The 21,506-nt window shown below is 38.2% G+C and overlaps 1 protein-coding gene across 2 annotated transcripts in view; it reads right to left on the reverse strand.

The window, feature by feature from the left end:
• Positions 1 to 21,506, reverse strand: part of LAMA1 (laminin subunit alpha 1) — a 99,258-nt gene that overhangs the window by 51,445 nt on the left and 26,307 nt on the right. For both annotated transcript variants that reach the window (XM_088061670.1, XM_005517250.3), the window contains exons 4-14: positions 18,811 to 19,053; positions 13,736 to 13,915; positions 10,873 to 10,962; positions 10,302 to 10,419; positions 9,062 to 9,240; positions 7,479 to 7,584; positions 6,821 to 6,981; positions 3,798 to 3,938; positions 2,695 to 2,868; positions 1,077 to 1,178; positions 125 to 336 (exon numbers count right to left, since the gene is read on the reverse strand). In XM_088061670.1, the coding sequence (XP_087917796.1) occupies positions 125 to 336; positions 1,077 to 1,178; positions 2,695 to 2,868; positions 3,798 to 3,938; positions 6,821 to 6,981; positions 7,479 to 7,584; positions 9,062 to 9,240; positions 10,302 to 10,419; positions 10,873 to 10,962; positions 13,736 to 13,915; positions 18,811 to 19,053 (1,706 nt within the window). The remainder of the gene's footprint in view (positions 1 to 124; positions 337 to 1,076; positions 1,179 to 2,694; positions 2,869 to 3,797; positions 3,939 to 6,820; positions 6,982 to 7,478; positions 7,585 to 9,061; positions 9,241 to 10,301; positions 10,420 to 10,872; positions 10,963 to 13,735; positions 13,916 to 18,810; positions 19,054 to 21,506) is intronic.

The following is a 21,506-nucleotide window of genomic DNA, read 5'->3' on the forward strand; positions in this document are numbered from 1 at the left end:
CAACATTTTTTCGAGGAACTATCAACATAAAACTTCAGGAATATTGCCACTAAGAATCATTATTCATATGGAGAAAAATAATAGAAGTGTACATAGTTTAACTTGAATATTTTATCTCACATACCTGTACACAGCCTTTTTGGCAATGTTGTAGTTGGCCCTGATGAGAAGATGGGTCACATTTGCCAGAACAGTCATCAACATTTCTCGGTCTATTGCCTTTTTTGTATTGAACTCTATGAAATTCTCTGATACAAATCTCACTGAATTAGAATACTCCTCATATGGCTGTAATGACAAGCCCGCTGCTCTTGTACTCAGAATGTGCCCATTACCCTGAAATTGAAGGGACATGAGAAAAAAATTTCCATATTTGCATGTAAATTTTATCAAGCAATAACATTTCGTGTCAAATACACATCCATGTAACACAGAGAAGAGGCAATCAAATTAAATTCCTTGCATTAAGAACAGATAAGTAAAGGGTCAACATTTTCTGTGGCTTCAAGACCACAATCCCAATCTCTCTTGGTTCAGAGACTTCAGAATCTTTTGTAAAAGAATAAATTGAATTGCAAAAATTGAATAGCTCAAGAAAACAGTATCCCCTTTCTCCTTCGTTCTATTGCTAAGCACATATTAAAAAATAATGGTTTTGGACATTCCTGGATTCAGTATAGAGCCTTACTTTTTAACAGCAACATCCATCTAGAAAAGTAAGCAATCAGCAAGAACACTTGCCTGTTTCATAAATGTAAGTCTTTCCAGTTCATTGCAGTTTGTTTTGTAAACACAGCTTTGTAATAAGCAACTCACCCATATACAGACAGATAGATTACCCATATACAGACAGATTAAATTCTAGGTATTTAGCATTTTAAACTCTTATTGTATACCTACAATTTTAGACAGATGGATTAGAAAATCAGAGAAATTAGTAGTAATAAAATCTTGATAGTGACTTTTAAGGGACTTTAAAATGGCAAAACTACTACTATAGTAATATTATTTTATTTTTTTAACCCCTTCATAGATTCTTATAATGTCTGAACAGTAACAAGCTGAAAAAAGATCACCTGAATGATGACATCCACACTAGACACTATATCACTGTCCACACTCTCCATTGGAATGTCATAAGATACTGTATACTTCAAGTCTCCACTAAAAGCTGTGAGCTGAAATAACAAAAAGCAAAGTCTTAACAACATGATAACCTCCAGCCAACACAAAGAAATTACATGGGTCAGTACAATGTCCAAATTATAAGGCAGTTGTAGGCTTACAAATACCACTTTACAGGAAACGTTTAACATGCCATGAGTGTCAGCACAGGGACAAGAGCTGGCTTGTTGCTGTGCAGGTGGTGAGTGCTAGCTCAAGTCTCTACAGGTGATTCAGATAAGTGCCCTCATTTAGTGAAACACTAAGAGCACTCTGAACAGACAGCTGAGGTGCACACTATCCTCCTAGCCAAGGGGCACAGCATGTTGGAGTTTTTCACATTCCATACAACAGTAAGTTAACCAACAGTTAGACCTATATTAAATGAATAAGAAATCAGAATTAAGTGAGTGTTGCCCTGTGCAAAATCTGCTCCTTAATGTTGCACTTCTTACGCTTGTTTTTGTTTACTGTATCACTATACTAATAATAAACACAGCTGCATGGGCAGAGAGAGTGCACTGAAAATAATTACAGGTAAGGTTGCAAGGTTCTCCTCTGCTCACCACTGATGAGGCCACAGCTGGAATTCTGACTCAGGTTCTGGGTCTCCCAGTACAAGAGAGAGGTGCACATACTGGAAAGAGTACAGAAAAGGGCCACTAAAATTATTATGAGCCTGAAGCATCTTTCATATGAGGAAAGACCAAGAGTTGCAGGACTGCCCAACCTACAAAAGGCTCAGAGAGACTTTATCAATATATACAAACACTTTAAGAGAGGGTGCAAAGAGGATGGAGCTGGGCTCTTTTTAGGGTGCCCAGTGCTAGGAAAAGAGGCAGCTACCACAACCTGAAGCACAGGAGGCTCCTGCTGAACATCAGAAAACACTTATTGTGAGGTGCCCAAGCAGTGGCACAGGCTGCTCAGAAGTTGTGGACTCTCCATCCCTGCAGAAACTCAGAGGCAGCTCTCTGATCATGGTACTGGTTAACCTGCTCTAGGTGTCCCTGCTTGAGGATTGGGCAAGATGACCCCAAGAGGCCCCTTCCAACCTCAGCAATTCTGTGATTCTGCTGCAAAAACTAGGACACACAGAGTTTCAGCTAGTAAATAGAGAAAAAAAAATAAAGACTAGTTGTTTGGAAACAGAAGATGGCCAAGAAGCAGGCAAGAGATTTTAATTGTCCCATCTACTGTTACTGGATGTAAGGGTATAAGTTTTGGGATAGGAACCACGTGCATGGGAAATGTGAGTGTATAAATCAGTAAGTCAAGAGAGATTATATCATGTCAAGGACAGACAGGGACAGAAGTGGGGAGATGGATGAACTCAAAGAGCAAAAAAGGGTATTGGGAATGTCTGCATGGGAACATTCTGATTTAAAAAGCAGAGATGCAGTGAGGAATTTGGTAATACTGAGCTTTATGTGTAACCTTTAATTACAGAAACTATATTTTTAGAGCAATAGGTTATGGTTAAGACAGAGAACCTGTGAAGGAGTTTTGACTTCTTAGCTGAGTACTTACTTTATTTCCTAGATATGCCTCAGGTGCTGACCAGTAATAAGTGTTTTTCAGTACTTTCGCAGCCTCAGTGTTGTTAATACTTATTTGATGGGGTCCATCAAACTGGCTTTGCCGAGGCTGCACACTCCTTGCTTTGTATAGATCAGTAATGAGCCATCCAGTCATGTCTGAAATCTACAAGAACAATAATATTAATGGAAGTCAGGCAGTTGTATCTCTGAGAGAGCATCTACCTCTTCCTAGATATTCATTCAAACTGATGGATCTAGAATACTTTAATTAGTCAAGTGTGACACCCAACATATGCAAATATGCCACTTCAGACTAGGATGGTCTCCACCTCTCTATTTGACAGGAACAAAAATACAATGAGTGTGATTTTCTTCCTTCAAACAAAATTAACATTACACCTATGCAGCTCCCTGAGACAGAAATGCAGAATTTCAAAGGCTTCAAGACAAATTGTTCCCATTTATAGACAGGGCTGAGCTGGAGGAAAGCAAAAACTAGTCCCTGAAAAGGGACTAAGATGAGAGAACTTTGTTGCTCTCACAGAGTTTTATTCAATCATCTTAGAATTTCAGTCAATTTGATATGTTTTCCTCCCTTTTTGTTGCACAGAGAACAGGAGACCAAAGTGTGACTAGCTCTGCAAAGATAAGGAACATAAGGGAGTTGGTGGGAAAAGGGTGGCTCCAAAGCCCCATAACTCAAGAACTGTATAATCAGAAGACTGATATTTATAAACTCTGTTTGCTAAGAGAGTGTTGGCCATATTGTCAGAGCTCCAATAGCCTTGTCCAACAGTAAAAGAGCAAGGAAACAGGTTTCAGTTTATCTCTTCAACGTGAAAAAACTATAACAGTCAGAAAAAATTTCATTTTTCCAGTGCATTACTGCAGCCTTCACTACCCAATGCTTCTGAGCCGCTGGGATGACTCCCTCAGAGCTGCCCAATTACACTGAAAATCCATTCCTCTGTAAGGAGACACATACCAGAATTTGCAGTTGACTTGGGCACTTCTCTTGTCAAAGAGAAATGCAGTACATTTTGCAGATGCCTGAGGAAAGAATATTAGGTCATGAACATAACATATAAATACCTGACTGATGGGCCATGTAAGACTGCCACAGACATCAGAAACACCAAAGCAAAAACACTCCGTGCAGCCCTGAGGATTTCTTTCTTGCAAATTGTAGAATCCTGGTTTACAGAGATCACAGTTTTCACCTTCTACGTTTTTCTGTCAAAGGCATATAACATTTGGTTCACATCAGCATTATTATGGTAACAAATACCATGGATTAGGTGGGATTTAGGCATTACAGCATTCAGAAGGTTATAAAAGAAAACACATTTCAGCGCAGCAGGATTATTGAATAAGACTCAGAGCTTAAAACTGAAACTGATTGGAAAATCATCAGAATTTGCCAGTTCATCAAAATCTAAACAAGCCCCAGCAAGGGTTCTATTGTAGTAAAATTTCAACACACAGACAAGGTTTGAAAAGCTTCTGCCAGCTTGCCAGTCTACTTGTCTTGTAGCTTGACTTTGTAGATTGCTCTGGAGAAAAGATCTCACGTTTTCTGAATCCAGATGGATTACCTTTCAGATACCTCAGCAGTCAAAATCCAGAAAGTTCACTTTTAAGGCCAGGCTCTTGGAGACACCACAGCCAGCTTCAAGACAGCAGTTTCTCAGCCAGCTCTTAATATTTATTGCGGTGACGCCCACTACTGCTGCCACCACTTCCTGGAGGAACACCACACTATGCTAGCTGGCAACTCTTCAATATGCTCTGGCCAAGGTCCAGAAACTCCTTCTCCAGAAGTAGAGATGTTCCACTCCTTTAGCTCCTTTCACTGGTCTTCTGTGCCATGCAAATTGGGTTGTTCAGAGCATACAGCAAAAATCTTCTTTCAGTGCAGAATTTACGGGGGGAAAATATCCAAAATTGTGCACCCAATATTTTTTTCTCGTAAAATTTGTGCAGCAAATATGTGGCTACTTCTTAAAAAAAGTTTAGACAATTGCTGCTGACAAACAAACCAGCAGAGAAAATATTTGATAAATACCTGCAAAGCTGTGTAAATAGCAGATGTCCAGGGGGATTTCCACACACTAAGATACAGGACATCTAACTGCCAGGGGCAAGATTCTGATAATGTCCTAGCTCTGTATCAGGACAAGACCTGGACACACACCACTCTCCAATCTCAGCATTTGGTTTCAATTATGGGAAAACTCCACTACAAAGGCAAAAAGAACTTTACAGTGCACCTGCCAAAGTTCCCTGATACATATGGTTAGGACACTAAGACTGCAAGGCATCCATGTGAAGCACAACTGTCTTACTGTTTTGAGGAGGCCTCTACGAGCTCTGCATTGCCATGTGAAATGCAAAGCCTGTGGACCAAATTCTCCTTTCAGAAGTAGTTACCAAGATACCTTCCCCTCAGTCACAAGAATCACTCCAGATTGCAATCTTAGATCAAATCTGGTCTTATGGAGCAAATTTCAGGTTACCAGAGAGAAATCTGAGACTTTCAGCTGTCTTTCCTTCTGGAGCAGTGTCCGGCATTTCAAGTTTACATAAAACTCTGCTAGACAGCCAGGTTATGCGTTTTTGTAAGCAAAATACAACCTGTGTTTGCAAAGCATATTAAAAATTTATGATCTCCAGTTCTGATTCAAAGGTTGAGGATGGCTGCTTCTATTCGTTCACATGTAAACTTGGGAAAAATCTCAGGCAAAGTGCCCCCTGAGATAATGAGATCTTTAAATATTGGATTTTTACAGAAATAGTATTTGTAGGCTCTTCTCAGCTTTTTTTATTTATCAGTCTTCAGGATGGATCACACATTTCATTGTTTAACATTACTAGACAGAAATCATTTATTTCTTAATGAAAAATAAAAATCTTACCCAATGACTAGACCTCAAGAGATGTGTTTCAGGAAAGATTAAACATCACAAAATGCACTATATAAAAAAAAATACCTTTTTCTACTGTGTTCACAGAGTCTGCAAAGTCTTAGAAATCCTGTCTCCTTCATTTGATATTTGGAGTGCCCAACTTTTCTCCTTTCATCTCCATAGGTGGTCCACTGACTAGAGACACTCTTTGTGGCCTAAAAATTCTGTGTGCCGGAATACAAAATCGTACAGAATCGTGCCCACAGCAGCACTGAAAAGGGGCAGTTTCTAGTCCAGTTTATACCAAAATTTTCACTAGTTAGCTGCATTGGTTGATACAGTTGATACCCTAGCTCAAAATCAGGCACATATCTCCTTTTTCATATTTAAATTGGCAATTGGAGTAATTTTTTTTTTTTCCAGAGTCTTGCTACTCATATAGGTTTGATTTTTTGGATCAGATAAATTATGCAAAAGGACTAAATTCTCAGAAGAATTGTCAAACAGACCATGTTATCTTGGCTCCTGTTCACTATCATATTTGGCAACAAATACATAAACTACTCTAACATTTGGTTCAGAAATTAAGTAACTTCTTTAAATATTAAAACAGTTTTGTAATAAAATTCAGTGGCATCTACACCCACAAGAAATTTTAAGAGATTTGGATATTTACCAAAAAATAAAATGCTGCAAAATTGCTCTTTTTTTAAAACATTTTATGGTTTATATTTTGTAACTAAATAATTAAACCATATTTCATACATATGTCTAGTGCAAGTGTTCCAATAGTTCTTTCCAAATGCCTGCTGTTTCCTCACACAAAGCAGATGTTTTAAACACAACATTTGTTGACAAGCAATCGGGGCTTTGAAGAGAAATATCAGCTGGTTCCTGAAACCAAACCCATCTAGGCATACTCACCCTCTGTGACTGCCTCACACATGTACAGGTTTTATTTCATTTCAATGTCAGTCTGGCCCATTATTACAGAAAATGTTGTATTATATGGAACTACTCAACATAGATTACCATATTTTTCAGTACAGAGAATAATTAGTAGTTTTAAGTTCTAGGCTGTCAGGTGCACACTGGGTTACTTCTTATAAAGGAAGTGATTTCCCCAATTAATGATGTAATTTCACTATTAAAAAGGAGCTAACAATCCACAGATTCAGTGTTGAACAAAAATGGCAGTTTAGTACTCACTTTGCAAAGACAAGGCTCCGTGCATGGATCTTCATTAATGCTACCAACCAGGCTGCAGTTACAACGCAGGCAGTTTGGGTAGCCCCGATACCCAAATGCACAACGATCACATTTTTCTCCTGCATAACCTTCCCTGCACTGGCACTGGCCTGGCCAAGTCCCTTGAATAGCAAAAGTTTAAAAAAAAAAAAAATAAGAGCAGGCAACAGGCTGGATTCAAGTTGTCTCAGAGGGTATAAATAATTTAGTATTCCTTTGTATTCCTTTTTTATTACACTCCATGTCATATTCCACAGATACTTGGCACAGGGTCAGTCTCACCATCTATTTTTCATATTTAAAGAATCAAATGCCCAGAAACTGCAGCAAAATGAATTTTGTGACAGCTATAACAGCATTCACAAACAACAGTGTTAGATCTCAACAGCTCATATTGTTTTACACAGTAGGAGCCCACAATCCCCACAGGAGAACACTTTTGAGACCTGACATACCTTAAAATCATAAAACTATATTATGCCTCAGCCTCACCTTCCCAAAGATTTACCAGTGTTTTGAAGTGGTACCTAAAAGGCAACCATTTAAAGGTAGATAGTGTTTCCTCAAACTTCAGTGACCTACAGCCAGACTTGAGGCTTAGGGAAAAGGCACTCCTTACCACGCTGAGAGTCAGAATGGTGATCATCTTTAACACAGACAGAACTGAGAGATCCAAACGGGTCACAGTCACAGGGATAGCAGGGGTGATCCTCGTGGGGAGAAACCTACAAAATAAAAGTTCTCTGGTAAATTCTTAAATTATTTACTGGGAAAAGTAAAGTTACATCTGTTTCCTGTCTCCAACCACCAAAACTAAAAAGAATAAAGACTGGAAAAAGATAGTATGGGGCAATAGATAAAGGGACTAGTCTGACTTCAGCCAGCAGAAGGATCAGGGGATTGCAGTCTAGAAAAAGCTTAAATGTGGGAACAAAAGTTGATCTTTAATAGTACAAAGATATAGTAACTGCTAATGGCTGGAAGCTGACACATTGAGCATAAATAGACATTTTTTTTAAAGTAACAGCAATTAACCACTGTGAAAGGTTGCCAAAAGATATGGAAGTGTTTAAGACAAGAGCAGATGCTTTTTGCAAAGGTATTCTGGTTCAAAGAGGAAGGAAATTAAAAACCTCCTTGGCTCTGTGTTCAATGGAAAGACAGCTTATCTATTAATAAATACTCATTCTGACTTTATGATCTATAAATCTTTGAAATATAAGGCAGTGCAAATCATATGGCAAGATTTTATTTTTTTGCAGGGAAAGTTGTCCTTTCAGGTGCTTCGGCTGTAAAGCATATCAGTAATGACCTCTAAATACACATTTAATGGCTATGAGTTGATTGAAGACCTTTCTTCAATGCTTCTTACAGCAACTCCAAAACAATCTCTGACTCCAACTTACTTCTTTGGATGAGCTGTACCTGCTGCCCAGCCATATTCCTATGGACTCACCCTTGCTCTTTGCATCAATTCATGCCAGATTTTTAAAGTATGGGTTTTTCAAAATATGCATGAAACTTCCAAAGCAAGACCATATGGAGCTGAAATTCAGTTCACAATGTCTCATTATACCTCTAAGACCTCTAAGACTGCAGTTATATGCAATATTAAGTTATATAAGTTCATATGTTTAACTCTGTCAGCCTCAACTTAACAAATGTCTTGTAGAGTTTATGCCCTTTTTCCAAAGAGTGACAGTGGAAAGTACACTCAGAGAGCACAAGTTCTGCAACAATCATAAAAAGAAGAGCATTAAAAGAAGAGCAACATCTCATGAGCCAAAGATTCTGATCTTTGAGCCAGGTCCTTTTTAACATTGCTTAAAGTGGGCTGATACAGGATGGTTCACAATTTCGGCACTTTTGAAGACAGTGAAACTTTAATACTTTGGACCTTTTTAGAGCTTATCCACAGGAGAAATGGGTTTCCTATAAGAACACGTACATCTCCACACTAGGATATCAAGTGTCATAATTTTCTTCTCCAGCAACTTGACATGTCCTCCCACACAATTGGACAAGCATTTTGGTTTCTTCTCAAAGTTTTGGTGTTATGTCATTTACAAAAAAAACCCTCTATAGTTCTTAGCTATTCTGCAACTGATAAAAAACCAATATATTAATCACAATCAGCTGAAATAGGCATGATACTATGTTATAATTCACCAAAACATTAGAATAGTATTTTCTAAATCTTACTTTGTGTGGTCTAAAATATCCATCAGCACACATTTCACAGTTGATCCCAGTAGTATGTTGAGTACAGTTTAAACACACACCACCTCCTATATACTGGCCATGAATATCCATGCTCCTTTTCTGATCTGCAATACTCTGGTTGTAATAACAATCTTCTGCTTTGTTATGACAGTTACATTCTGAGAAGGAATGGAAAAGAAATAATTTTTTCTTCTTATTCAGACTGTGTAACATCTCCTATAATACTGGCAATTTTCAAAGTTGAAAATGTAAGTAGAAGAACCCATCAATTCACCTCAAAAGTGTGTTTTTCCCTTTAACCATGCCACATGCTTCATCAGGTTTAACACACTATATTTCTTAGCAAGTAAGCAAATTTCAAAAGCCCTGTTATCATTTTAACAGCACTGTTTTTAGCAGTATTCTGTATACCCTACCAAGACAATCTTTTCAGGACTGCAGTGATGCATACAATTAGCATAACTGCTAATAACTGTTCCTTCTGTCCTCTGTATTACAGATGAAAACCTGCCAAATTCTTCTCTTATTTGTATTATAGACAAAATCTGAGAAGTCAACAAAGAAGTACGTAAGTACAAATTTTATTTAGTTTAAAGAGTGACATTATGACTTGTGCAAAGACTTCAACTGAAAATACTTCTTTTCCATCTGGAACTTTAAATTTTATCCAATAGGTTCTTAATTGTCTGCAGCTTGTGCTATGCATTAGTAATGTGAAGTGAGAAAATGCACCAACGAGCCCTAGCAACAAATGCAGCCATACTGGCACAGCCTAAGTCAATCTATCAGACAATCTGAAGTTTACTTGGCCAATAAGAAGTTTCTTTCATAACATTTGTTATCAGAACAAAGTTCTTCATCTGACAAAATTTATGATCAGTTGATGAACTCTGCATTTCAAGTAGCTAACAAAATGATTGATGCAAATCTGCTGGTTTCTACAGGAGTACAATAAATCCAGAAGTTCCTTTGAAAAAGAGACTCTGGAAGCTATACTGCATGACAGCACCTCTAGTCAAGGAGTCACACTGAGCAGATTATTGAAAAGCATCTGAACATTTATGATTAGAAGTAGATTCTCTACCTTTGAACAATCCCATGAAGACAGTTAATAGTTCCGGGTTTTTCTGGGGAATTAGTACAGATCTGTATGAATGCAACCTCAAACAATAGAATAGTAAGTCTCCATTAAACTTTCTAGATGCCTGTGCATACTTACTCTCACATTTGTTCCCAGCAGAAAGGGTTCCTGGTCTCCAGGGTTTCTGGTGGTAACCTGGACAGCACTTGTTACAGCTCTCTCCACATGTGTTGTGTTCACACTGGCACTGCAATTTCTAAGAATGAAAAGTCCACTTTCTTGAAATATTTTTTAATGGATAATTTAACCAATTTTGCCAAAACTCTGCCCAGTATCAATCTTACTCAAAAAAATGGCATGACCTACAAATACCCCACAAGTAGCACTGAACTGCTCTACCATGGTACATCAACTACTAGGCAATAGCCTTTCCAGAACAGGAGAGGCAAATCTCCTGTGCTGCAAGACAGACTGTCTTGTGCCCTTTGAGTTGTTTAAATTCAATGTCAAAGAACAAGAGTTTACTTCAAGAAAGTTACACTACAAAACCCAGATATTGCTCTGAAAAAAAAGAAAAGAAAAATATACAAATAAGTTGTATGCATCATGAGATCTATTTTAGCTTCCTCTTTCTCATTCTCCTTAGGATTCTTTTTTTAAATTTTAATTGGAAAAGTTGTTTTGCAAAAATAATGAGATTAAAGAATACCTTTGTGATTTCATCCAAAGGGCAGCTTCGAGCATGGCCATAACAAATACACATGCCACCAACAGAGATGTCCTTTATTGAATAGTAGTACTACAAAAAAACAAAGGTGAGAAAGGTGTATATGAAAGACATTTACATGCATTTACATTTCCCTGCCCTACTCTGCAAAATAAAATGCCAGCATTCAACTATTCTGTGTCTTGAAAAATAAAAGAAATACTTGAAAATATTTGTCATTTGAGTAAACCTTCCATTTTTGCATTTCTTATTTTTCCCATCTTTTTCCCTCTTGGTATAAAACAATAACAGACTTAACTTTTAAGTATGTATGTAAAATTCCTCAGCTTTGAGAATGACTACCGAATTCAACCTCAGCCAAAACGTACATACCAAAAAAAATTTAAAAAATAAAAACCACTTTTTTTTCACTTTACATGCCATAAAGCATAAAAAATTGACATATTTTAGAGTCAGTCTGGGGACTAAGAGTATGCTTCCTTAAAATGGGAACTCTCCCTCCCTTAAAGCCACCTTGCACACTCATTTCCAGACCAGCTTTTTGCTACTGCTGTGTAGCCAGTGAAATATTCTGCCCAAACTCTTAGTTTAAAAGCTGCGGATACAGCAGAATACTATCCATTAATACTGCCAGGTGGTGAGCAAAAACAACATACATAAGGAAAGGATTTAATTTTCAAGGCAAAGAAGAGGCAGGAAATGACCATCTGGGTTCAGTTACAGCTGCAGTATCAACATGGTTGGCCTGTTTGTATCCTGGGAAGTATGTACTACAGGGGAAAGAAAAAGAAACTCTTTTTGAGCATACTTCTAAGGGAAGAGTTCAACGATCTCAGACCTAGCAACCCTAATGTCAGCTGGTTCAGGAAGAGAGGTAGCCCTGGGTGGTCAGACATGCTGACTCCTGGACTATTATTTCTTTGAAGGCTCTTGGAGTTGGAGCAAACTATCTTCTTTGATTTCATACTTATTTTTTTATGGTCTTAAATTTCTTATGTTCACTATTTTGGGAGGATTTTTAATGTTATGGGCTTAAACTACAAAAATCATTCAGGGACTTATCATGAACAGTAAGTCCAAAACTACAAAGAAGGAGGTTCAGGCTGAAAAAGGAAGGGGATAAAAGTAGAATTTAATTTCTCACTGCATTCCCTGCTTCATCTCCTTTGTCTTATTTTCTGACAGTGCATGGCTCACAGCAGCTGTGTGCAGCTTGGAGTTGAGTAAGAGACCAGTGATAATCAAATGCTACAGACAGAAATAAATAAAAAGAACACAGAAATAAAGGTGCTGTTGAACACTCAGAATCTGAATTGGCCATTTTTCAAGACTATGTACAGGAAACTAAACATAATTGGTGTCAACAACCATAGCAAAGTCTTCAAAGCCAATAAAAACAGCATCCAGAAAGCTGGAAGTGGTTATCTTTCTTGTAGCTGGTTGCTCAACAAAGCAAGACTCAAGGTGAGAGATCAGGATCTGGCCAGTATATGTAGTTTTCATGCAAAACTTCACTAAGCAGTGCTAGGTGGAGAAGTACTAAGCCCTGGATTGCAGAACTGTGTATGTTACAAAGCCAGTGGCAATGCTTGTCCTCCAAATTCTTGTTTCCCAGCTGTATATTTGTATGCTTCCACATCAAACTTTTCTCTTTGAGGTGTATGTTTTGATATGCCAATATTATTGATAGATCTAAATACCAACCAGCCTGCTCTGTGGGAACATCTCACCTCTCAGGCTGTGCATTTCCCTATTGCCAGCAAGGCACAGCTTGTCCAATTCCCTGTGCTCTTGCAGTCTCCATGCTAGCAATTACCATTAACAGAAAACGCAAAACACCCAGATTTTATACTTTAAAGTGCTGCAACTTAGTAGACACCTTGAAAGTACCCACCAATCCCTGACCAAATCCAAGTTCCTCCCTGCCTTCTGTACTCAGCTATCCAGACAGCACAAGGACTGCCTGTATCAGAGAAGCCACAAACTGCAGGAATCCTGTTGCTGCACAAGGGAGAGTTGCCTGCAGATGTTTCTCAGGAAAAAGAGCTCCTACAAAGGAAGGGAAGGAGGAAACACTTCTCATGTTCTCCTATCCTCATCAGAAAGCATATTTTCACGGAAAAATTTGAAGCCTCTGAATGCGTTAACCCATGAGTCATGGGTAAATTAAGATGGTCAAAATGGCAAGATACAAAACAGAAATCCTGCAGAACTGTTTAGACTTCCATGCTGAATTTATGTGAGAACCTGAAGAGGTCAGCCTAAGTGCCTGAGGCTCAGTTTCGACAGTTTCAGTATCAAATCCAGAAATCAGTTCATACTCTCGGAATCCTGTACAAACATTTTACATTAATTCATGGGCTCTAAACCAATTTATTATAACAGCCTTTAAAAAAATGAAGAAAATTCTTGTAAGACATTAAAATTCCCAATAGCAGTGTTTTCAAATAGATATGTTTATGAACCACCACACTGGGTCCTGAAATCCATGATACACCACAGAAAGAAAGTACTGCAGTGGTGTCAAGAGCAACCTCGAGTGGCATCTCCATCAGCTAAACCATATTTTGTATTTTGATGATAAAGCATTATAAACACTGCTCTAGCACAAATCATTTACACAAACAAATAAAAATGAAACAAATAAAAGCCATCTTGAAAAGCTTTTTCTAAAAGCTGTTTATGAAAAGATAGTGTTGTTAATGGTGTCAAAGACAAATCATTAATTATTTAACAACCTATCAAAACCACTCTGACAAGGATAAGTATTTCTCTTGCTCAAACAGGTCAGAATAGACTCTCCCATCAAGTTGTACTGAACACTATTTATGAACAACCAGCTTACCCTTCTGGTAACAATGGGGTCTAGCTCCTTAGGATCATTATGGCTGAGAGTCATGAGGTCAGCATTCAGAGTTCTAATGCGCTGCAGTCGCAGGCGAATGTATCTTGCAGAAGTAAATTCCAACAGCTTCTGTGAAGGATCATCAGCACTAGGCCTACCATTGATCAGTGACGTGTGAATCTGAAAGAAAGGAACATAATTGTGATTCATTTACCACAACAAACATTAGTCTGAGAATCAAAACCACAGAACTTATCTTGTTTCTCAACAACTCAGGATGGTGACATGTTAAACTACCTGGAGTTCTTTCTATTTCACCATTGTCTGTCTGCAGATAAAATTCCTACTGCCTGACTCACACTGTTCTGAAACTGCCATTATCAGCTCATCACAGTCCCAAGTCTCCTGGGCTGGGCTTTTATGGAGATAAAATAAGGAGAAAAACCAAGGTATAGCATCAAGGTGAGTCCCTAGGTCTTTCAGTCTTCCATCCTCTCCCTCACTGAGATGGAATATGTAACTCTGGCCATAAGCTCAGTTTTGTCCTTAGAAATTTCTTCCCTGCAAATACAAAGATCTTATTACAAAGCATAATCTGGTCCGCATTCTCAGTCCGGTGTCATTAATACTACAGCTAGTAGTGACAGGGCTGCACAATCAGCAAGCAGTGGTAAGAGAATGCAGTGGGAAGCCACAACATAAATGACAACTGAAAGCAAGGGGCTGCCATCACAAACCCACTCATTTTCACCTACATCTTCCATGCAGAATTCCAGCTGGCCCAACTAAGATGACTTTTGGTATCAAAAGCTTTTTCTGGCAGCAGCCCCTTCCTTCTTTCCAAAGCTACTTTGGAACACACAAGGATATAGTCCCCTATGACCATACAGTCCCTGCTCCATTTTATGTAAGAAACAGAAAAACAAGACTCTACGCTACAGACAACAAACAAGTGTTCAGCAGTTCACCTGGTCTCCATAACAAACAAAGGGTCATGTTTTGGGCTTGTCAGCTGCATTTCAGAGTGCATGACATATTCTCATCTATTAAGAGCAATTTTGTCCCATATACTGCTCTTGAATTTATAGTTTCAACTTTGACTAGTAGTGTCAAATTATTCCCCTGAACATATCCCTACATGCTATAGCTTTTTTTATTACTATTATTATTTTTTAAAAAAATCTTAATTCTGTAATGGGGCTAGGAGCTCGCTAGAGAGTAACTGTGTTATTTAAAAGACATACAAACAGAGACTTGTAAAGGAGGTCAAATTCCCAAAATTATAATTTTGACATTTATTGATTAGCACCATTCCTTCTTAATATTCTAACACAGCATGTTCAAAGATTTCCAGTTTTATGATAGCCCATCCATTTTTCAATCTCAGAGTAACAGTTATGAAAACCAAAATGCTTCCCAGGTCTCATCCTGCAAATTAGCACTACCTGATAAAATATCCAGCTCTCATAGAAATACAGAGAATTCTTTTAATCCATTTTCTAGGCTAAAGTAAGATTTACTAGAGTTTTTTAGATGCTTGACCAATCTATTTTCGAAGACCAGTGTTGGTGCTGACTTTACAACCCTCCAAGGCAATGTATACCAGGCCTTTCCAGCTTTATTGTTAGAAATGCTCCTAATTGCAAAGCCATGTTTTTCCTCGTTGCAATTTCAGAACTCTTCTTGGATCCTGTCACAGATACGCAGAAGAGATTTTTCCTCTTTGTACCCATGTTTTATGCAACTGAAGACTGATTCCCAGCACATCTCAGTCTGGTCTCTTCAGGTAAATTGGTTGTGATATAGTCATTAAGAAATTATGTTTTCTGCTGGGAATTACAAGGCAGAATTGTTGGTCAAATATTCAAATATCACTGCACTCCTTTTACTGAAAAGAATCAACACATATACACTCAACTATAGATGAACACAACTTCAGCATGGGGCACCCCATCCTACTCTCATCTACCCTTCAACACAGACATAGAATTTGCTGGGCTCACTGCAATTCTTTGATGTCCTCAGCAAAGAGAGCAGGACCCAACCATGGCACTGGAATTTCTAACACACTGTGTTTGCTTTTTATCATTTAGACACTGCAGATTTAAAGATCCAGAAAAGCCTGTCACAACCAATTTGCCTTACTTCCCATGTGTCACATGCCACTTCATTTTGCACCATCTTTCCTGCCTAAAATATAATCTCACTACTTGTAAGTAGCGCCTTCAAGTGATGAAATGCAAATTATGACTTTACTCTAAATTTAAAAGCTTGAATAGTAGAAATTCTATTGTCTAGAAATTCTTCTAGTAGAAACTCTATAACAATACACTTAAATCTTTATGGACATTATAGAAGAATCTTAATAAGCAGAAAAAGGGAGAAACAGAAGGGATACTGACTAAGATACTACAGAAGAAATATGATTCTCCTTGCACACTGCTAAATTTGGTTAATATATTGCTTATATAAGCTTACACCCTGATATTTCTGCATTATGTATTTTTTGTCTTACTTGTCATTCATAATTCAAGACCATTTTCAAATAACTGCAGCTTAAGCCCTGCAACTCATCATGAGTCCTAAATTGATCATGTAAGTTACAGGAAGCAGATCTTCATGCTGTATAGATCAGGCAAAAAACAGAACTTATAGCTGAACAGCTACATATCTTCAAACCTGAGAAAAATCTAGCAGCCAAACTGGCAAAATGTCAGATTTGGCAAAAAAAAAAAAAAAGTTATTAATGACACCCATATTTAGACATGTGTCTTTTTACCCTAGCAGTTATTTCACATCAAGACACTCCAAGCTGATGGCAGAGAACTGGGATGCTAGCAAATGCTGGATACAAGGCAGACATTTACAGACATCAGCTGGTTTGCAAGGCTATTCTTAAGCTCAACAGATTGGCCAGAACACATTACAAAGCCCTAAATGCATGTATTTTCCACAGAGTTCCAAGATTCACTAATGCACATTGTGAGACATTATACGCAGGCAGTATTCCTGTCTGACAGACAATCCATTTACAAATGAGCGGCCTGTCCTTTGTGAATGACAGCTTTTATGCATGTGTGTTTATCTGCTGGAGAGCAGGAAGGGTCCCCAGAGGGATCTGGACTGGCTGGATTGCTGGGCTGAGGCCAGTTGGATGAAGTTCAACAAGGTCAAGTGCTGAGTCCTGCCCTTGGGTCACAACAACCCCAGGCAGTGCTACAGGCTGGGGTGGAGCAGCTGGAAATCTGCCCAGCAGAAAAGATCCTGGGGGTGCTGAACATGAGCCAGCTGTGACCAGGTGGCCATGAAGGCCAATGGCATCCTGGCCTGGATCAGAAATAGTGTGGCCAGCAGGAGCAGGGCAGTGACTGTCCCCCTGTACTGGGCACTGCTGAGGTTGTGCTTCAAATCCTGTGTCCAGGCCTGGGCCCCTCAGTACAGGAAGGACACTGAGGGGCTGGAACATGTCCAGGAATGGGCAGCAAGGCTGGTGAAGGGTCTGGAGCACGATTCCTATGAGGAGCAGCTGAGGGAGCTGGGGGTGTTCAGCCTGGAGAAAAGGAGGCTCAGGGGTGACTTTATCACTCCATAACCTGACAGAAGGTTGTAGCCAGATTGGGCTCGGCCTCTTCTCTCAGCATCAAGTGACAGAACAAGAGGAAATAACCTCAGATTGTGCCAAGGGAGTTTTAGGTGGGAAACTAGAAAAGTTTTTTGCAAAGAAAGGATTGTCAAGCATTGGAGAAGGCTGCCCAGGGAAGTGATGGAATTGCCATCCCTGGAGGGACATGTAGATGTGTCACTCTAAGAACATGGTTTAGGGTGAAGTTGGCAGTGCCAAACTCATATTGTAGGACTCAATGACCTTAGTCCTTACTAGTAGGACTAATAGTTGGACTCAACAACCATAAAAATCTTTTCCAACCTAAAAGATTCTGTGAGTCTCCATAGTAGACAGAAATTAAATTTCTGCCATTTTAGGTGTTATGTTTTTCTATCACTGCACTCAAAAAAAATGTAGTGTTTTGGATAGTGTCAACCAATTATGAAAAAAATGTCTCTAAATTGAATTTCTGGCATCCCTGGAACTGGAGCTGTATGGCCTACTAAAAGTACATTACAAGCAGCCCTGTTCCTACACAGTCAGCCTAAGGGTTTTCTGGTTAATTGTGTGGAGAGACAGGTTTAGGTTTCTTTGTTCCATCTGATCTGTTTGTTCTATGTTGATTAAATGTTGATCATATACTCACAACACAGCAATAATCATTTTATTAAACGTGGCTCTACATTACTGAATTTCACTGTGGTTTTTTTCTTACTGTTAGTTTTAATTTTATGTGAATGGCTACATACAGCCCAAGTCCTTTTTTCTAACCAAGAAATAAAAACATATTGATTTCTATGAAGCTAGGAGTTACTAGCATTCTCCACAGGATAACGCCACACTTATTATCACAGTCATACATTATAGCATTCACGATAGAATAACCACTGCTTTAATGTATCATTTCATTATGTGTCTGCCTCTTCGTAATAAATTACACAAGTACCATGAATAGAGTTTGTTAAAAGAAAGAACAATCAACAGCAAGACTGCACAACCCGTAGCCCTTTTAATTATGCTACATCCTTGAAACAATGCCAAGGCTTGTTTAGGAGTTCCAGCTGTGCCGAGCACTTCAGCAGTGTTTGCAGCTTTATCTCACACAACCAGGTGTTCCTAACACAGGAGTTTTCTCTACTAAATGAAAAAGCTGGCAGAACACAGAGCCTGTTACAGTTTTTCAGGATAAAGGAACTAATAATTCACAGCTAATTGCTACCATCAAATTATATGGAAAGAGAGAACAAAGAGTTTAGTAATGGGAACACATAGAGCCAAAGACACATTTTATCCCAGCATTTAGAAGTTTGTTGTACTAGTACGTGATGTAAAGATAATGTTATTAAAGAAGAAAAACAGATGATTTGGTAGTGCTGAGAGTGATGAACTCTGTAACTGCAGTTCAAATGTTTTCAAATTGCTATCATTCCATGTTCTTAATCACAAACTGCAACTACAAAAACAAAGATACCTCTCCATGTTCCAGGGGAACTAGCCTGGAATAATAGGAGGTGCAGATCACTTCATCATCTCTCTTGTAAGTTGGGGGCCCAATTCTTGGTGTAATATTGTAACGAGTTAAACATTCGGTATCACTAATTGCATAGTACTGCCATGGACTGAACTCCGTGCCATCTATGGAGCGTTCCAAAATCCAGTTTCCAGGTCGTGGAGCATTAGCAGCTTTGATGATGACATATGCAACTTGAAAGACCTGAAAAAAATGCAAGAAGAAAATTTTAACACTTCATTGTACTGTAAAAAAAAATACCAGAAGCCAATGGGGTAGTATATTTAAATTTTAAAACCAATACATGTTTTGCCTGAGGAGAGGTAAAATTTGGTACAGTAACTCTGGATAAATGTTTTGCACAAACATTTGACAAGAGGTCCATCTAACTGTGTCCAGGGCATCAGTCTGTGCTGATGTAATAGCTGAAATCTGTATCTGTTCTTCACATTTCAGGATTAGATGGGTATAACAATCTGTGGGAAATGTTTAGCTTTTCCAAACCACTGAGGGCTTAAAAAAACACCTGGGGTTTGGTTGGGTTTTCTTGTTTGTTTGTTTTTTTTTGTGCTTGGTTATTTGTTTTTGTGGGTTTTTCCAGGACACATAGCCCAAAAAACTCTCTGGTTTACAGTTTAGCAGGGGATGTAATCATCTCTGTAATAGCATTTCTGATAAAGTTTTTATTCCCTATGTTAAAAACCCCTCTGCACTACAATTTCATCCTGTGTTAAAGTAATTTCAGCAGAAGACTACTTATAGACACTGCTAAAAATACACAGAGACAAATAAGCTGAATGTGACAAAAAAAAGCATGATAAAACAGCTAACATTCTTAAGTAAGGTTAAGAGGTATATGAGCCATACAACTCAAAGTAAAATCCCCTTGCACACAACAGGACTGTTCAGCACTTCTGTGAGTAGGCAGGGCAGTAATTAAGTTCCTATCACCTTTTAAATTACCTTGTCATGGCAGCCAGATAACCTGCACTGGCCCCCAACTCACTACATCATCAGACATGATCACTGAAGTGCACCTACTGCAAAGCCACCACGTTCTCCCTGACCCAGTACCTGCTACATCACCTCATTTCAAAAGGCTGCATTTGCAAATTCATAAGTCTTCTATAAAGGAGTTTAATGTTTTGTATACACTGGAGTAACAAGCCACGTTTAGATGAAAGAAAAACTCTGTATTATTCAACCATCTCAGAGAAATGTATTTCCACTTGAGCAGACTGCCTGGTCAGCTGCTATTATCATCATAATTCCTGCCTGCATGTGCAGCATTAATACTGTGCTGAGCTCCAATCTGGCTGCAATCAGTTCTTCCATACATTCTAAATTTTAATTTTTAGGCTTTTTTCCTTTTTTGCAATACAGATTAAAGTCAGAGCAAGAACAATACTTGCTGCATGAAAGCGGGTTTTGATTTTGCCAAACGGGGGAAATAAACTCACAAAGATAAATAGAGCTGCATTGTGTATGCAATCCAGGCAACTACTTTTGAAACAAACATTATTTAAGTGAACAAAGGTTTGATTAGGAGATCTTGCACACATGAGAAGGAAAAAAAATATTGGTGATACTTATCTTCAAATTATTTACTACATATAATACCTTTTAAAAAGTAAAACAATCTTACTTTATTAAAAAAACAGACATAACTTAAACTAAAATATTCACTTGCTTTGACTTTCTTTACAGGCATTCCAGTTTTATCCTATTAAACGTCAGTCAGATACAAACAGAACATTTCTAGTTGTTGCAATAAACATGAAAATTTACAGAAAATGAGGATTTTACTGTGACCTTTCAGCAATGCAAGCAGATGCAGGCAAAAGGAGAAGCCAGCTCACACTTCAGTCAGTCTTAGAAATAAAAATTCTGTGAATCCTGTTATTTTACATAATCTTAAAATTTGATCAGTGCTAAATGAATATCAAGAGTTATAATCCAGCTTCCATGAAGAGAAGAGTGCCTTTTAAATAAAACCTACATCATGCCAACAACCTCCAATTGAAAAATAAAAGCCAAAATGCAGGGTTTTAAAGAAATAAAGTACATCATTTGGGCAGACTTCAAGCCAAACAACTATATATTCCCTGCACACAACCTGGACTTGATTGATTCAGTTAGTGGTATTGAGTTCTGCATTCAGTTACGGCCAAGCAGAATCTGATGTATCATCATTTCAGTACCCAAAACTTGCATATTACAGAAGTTGCTTGTATGAGTATTTTCCCCATCATAGATGAAAACTTCACAAAACTATTAAAACTAGAGAAGTTTTATTGACTGGCTTAGAAACAACTATGCATTTCCAAGTTCCTTTGAAGTCAGTAATCTTTCTCAAACACATAAAAGATGCAAGACTGGAACCCAAACCTTTTTTAAATACCATGGTAAAAAATCTCCCTCAAAAACTCTCATATGTCCTTTATTTATTTTTTTTCTCTCTGCCTGCTCTCATCAACTAAACTGCTTCCCTACTTATTACACAGTTGGCTGAACAACAAATGATCTACTTTTGATTACATTGAGATTTTTCAAGACCCATTATAGTCTGCAGCTGATGTGGCTAGTTTTAAATCCAGTTCCAACTAGTAACAACAAGCTATCCTTCATCACAAACTAACTGCTGCAGTAAAAGGTAT

The sequence above is a fragment of the Pseudopodoces humilis genome, chromosome 1 (assembly GCF_049639895.1).
Source record: "Pseudopodoces humilis isolate 2021_Gansu_Grassland_sample_001 chromosome 1, ASM4963989v1, whole genome shotgun sequence".
NCBI classification, from domain to species: Eukaryota; Metazoa; Chordata; class Aves; order Passeriformes; family Paridae; genus Pseudopodoces; species Pseudopodoces humilis.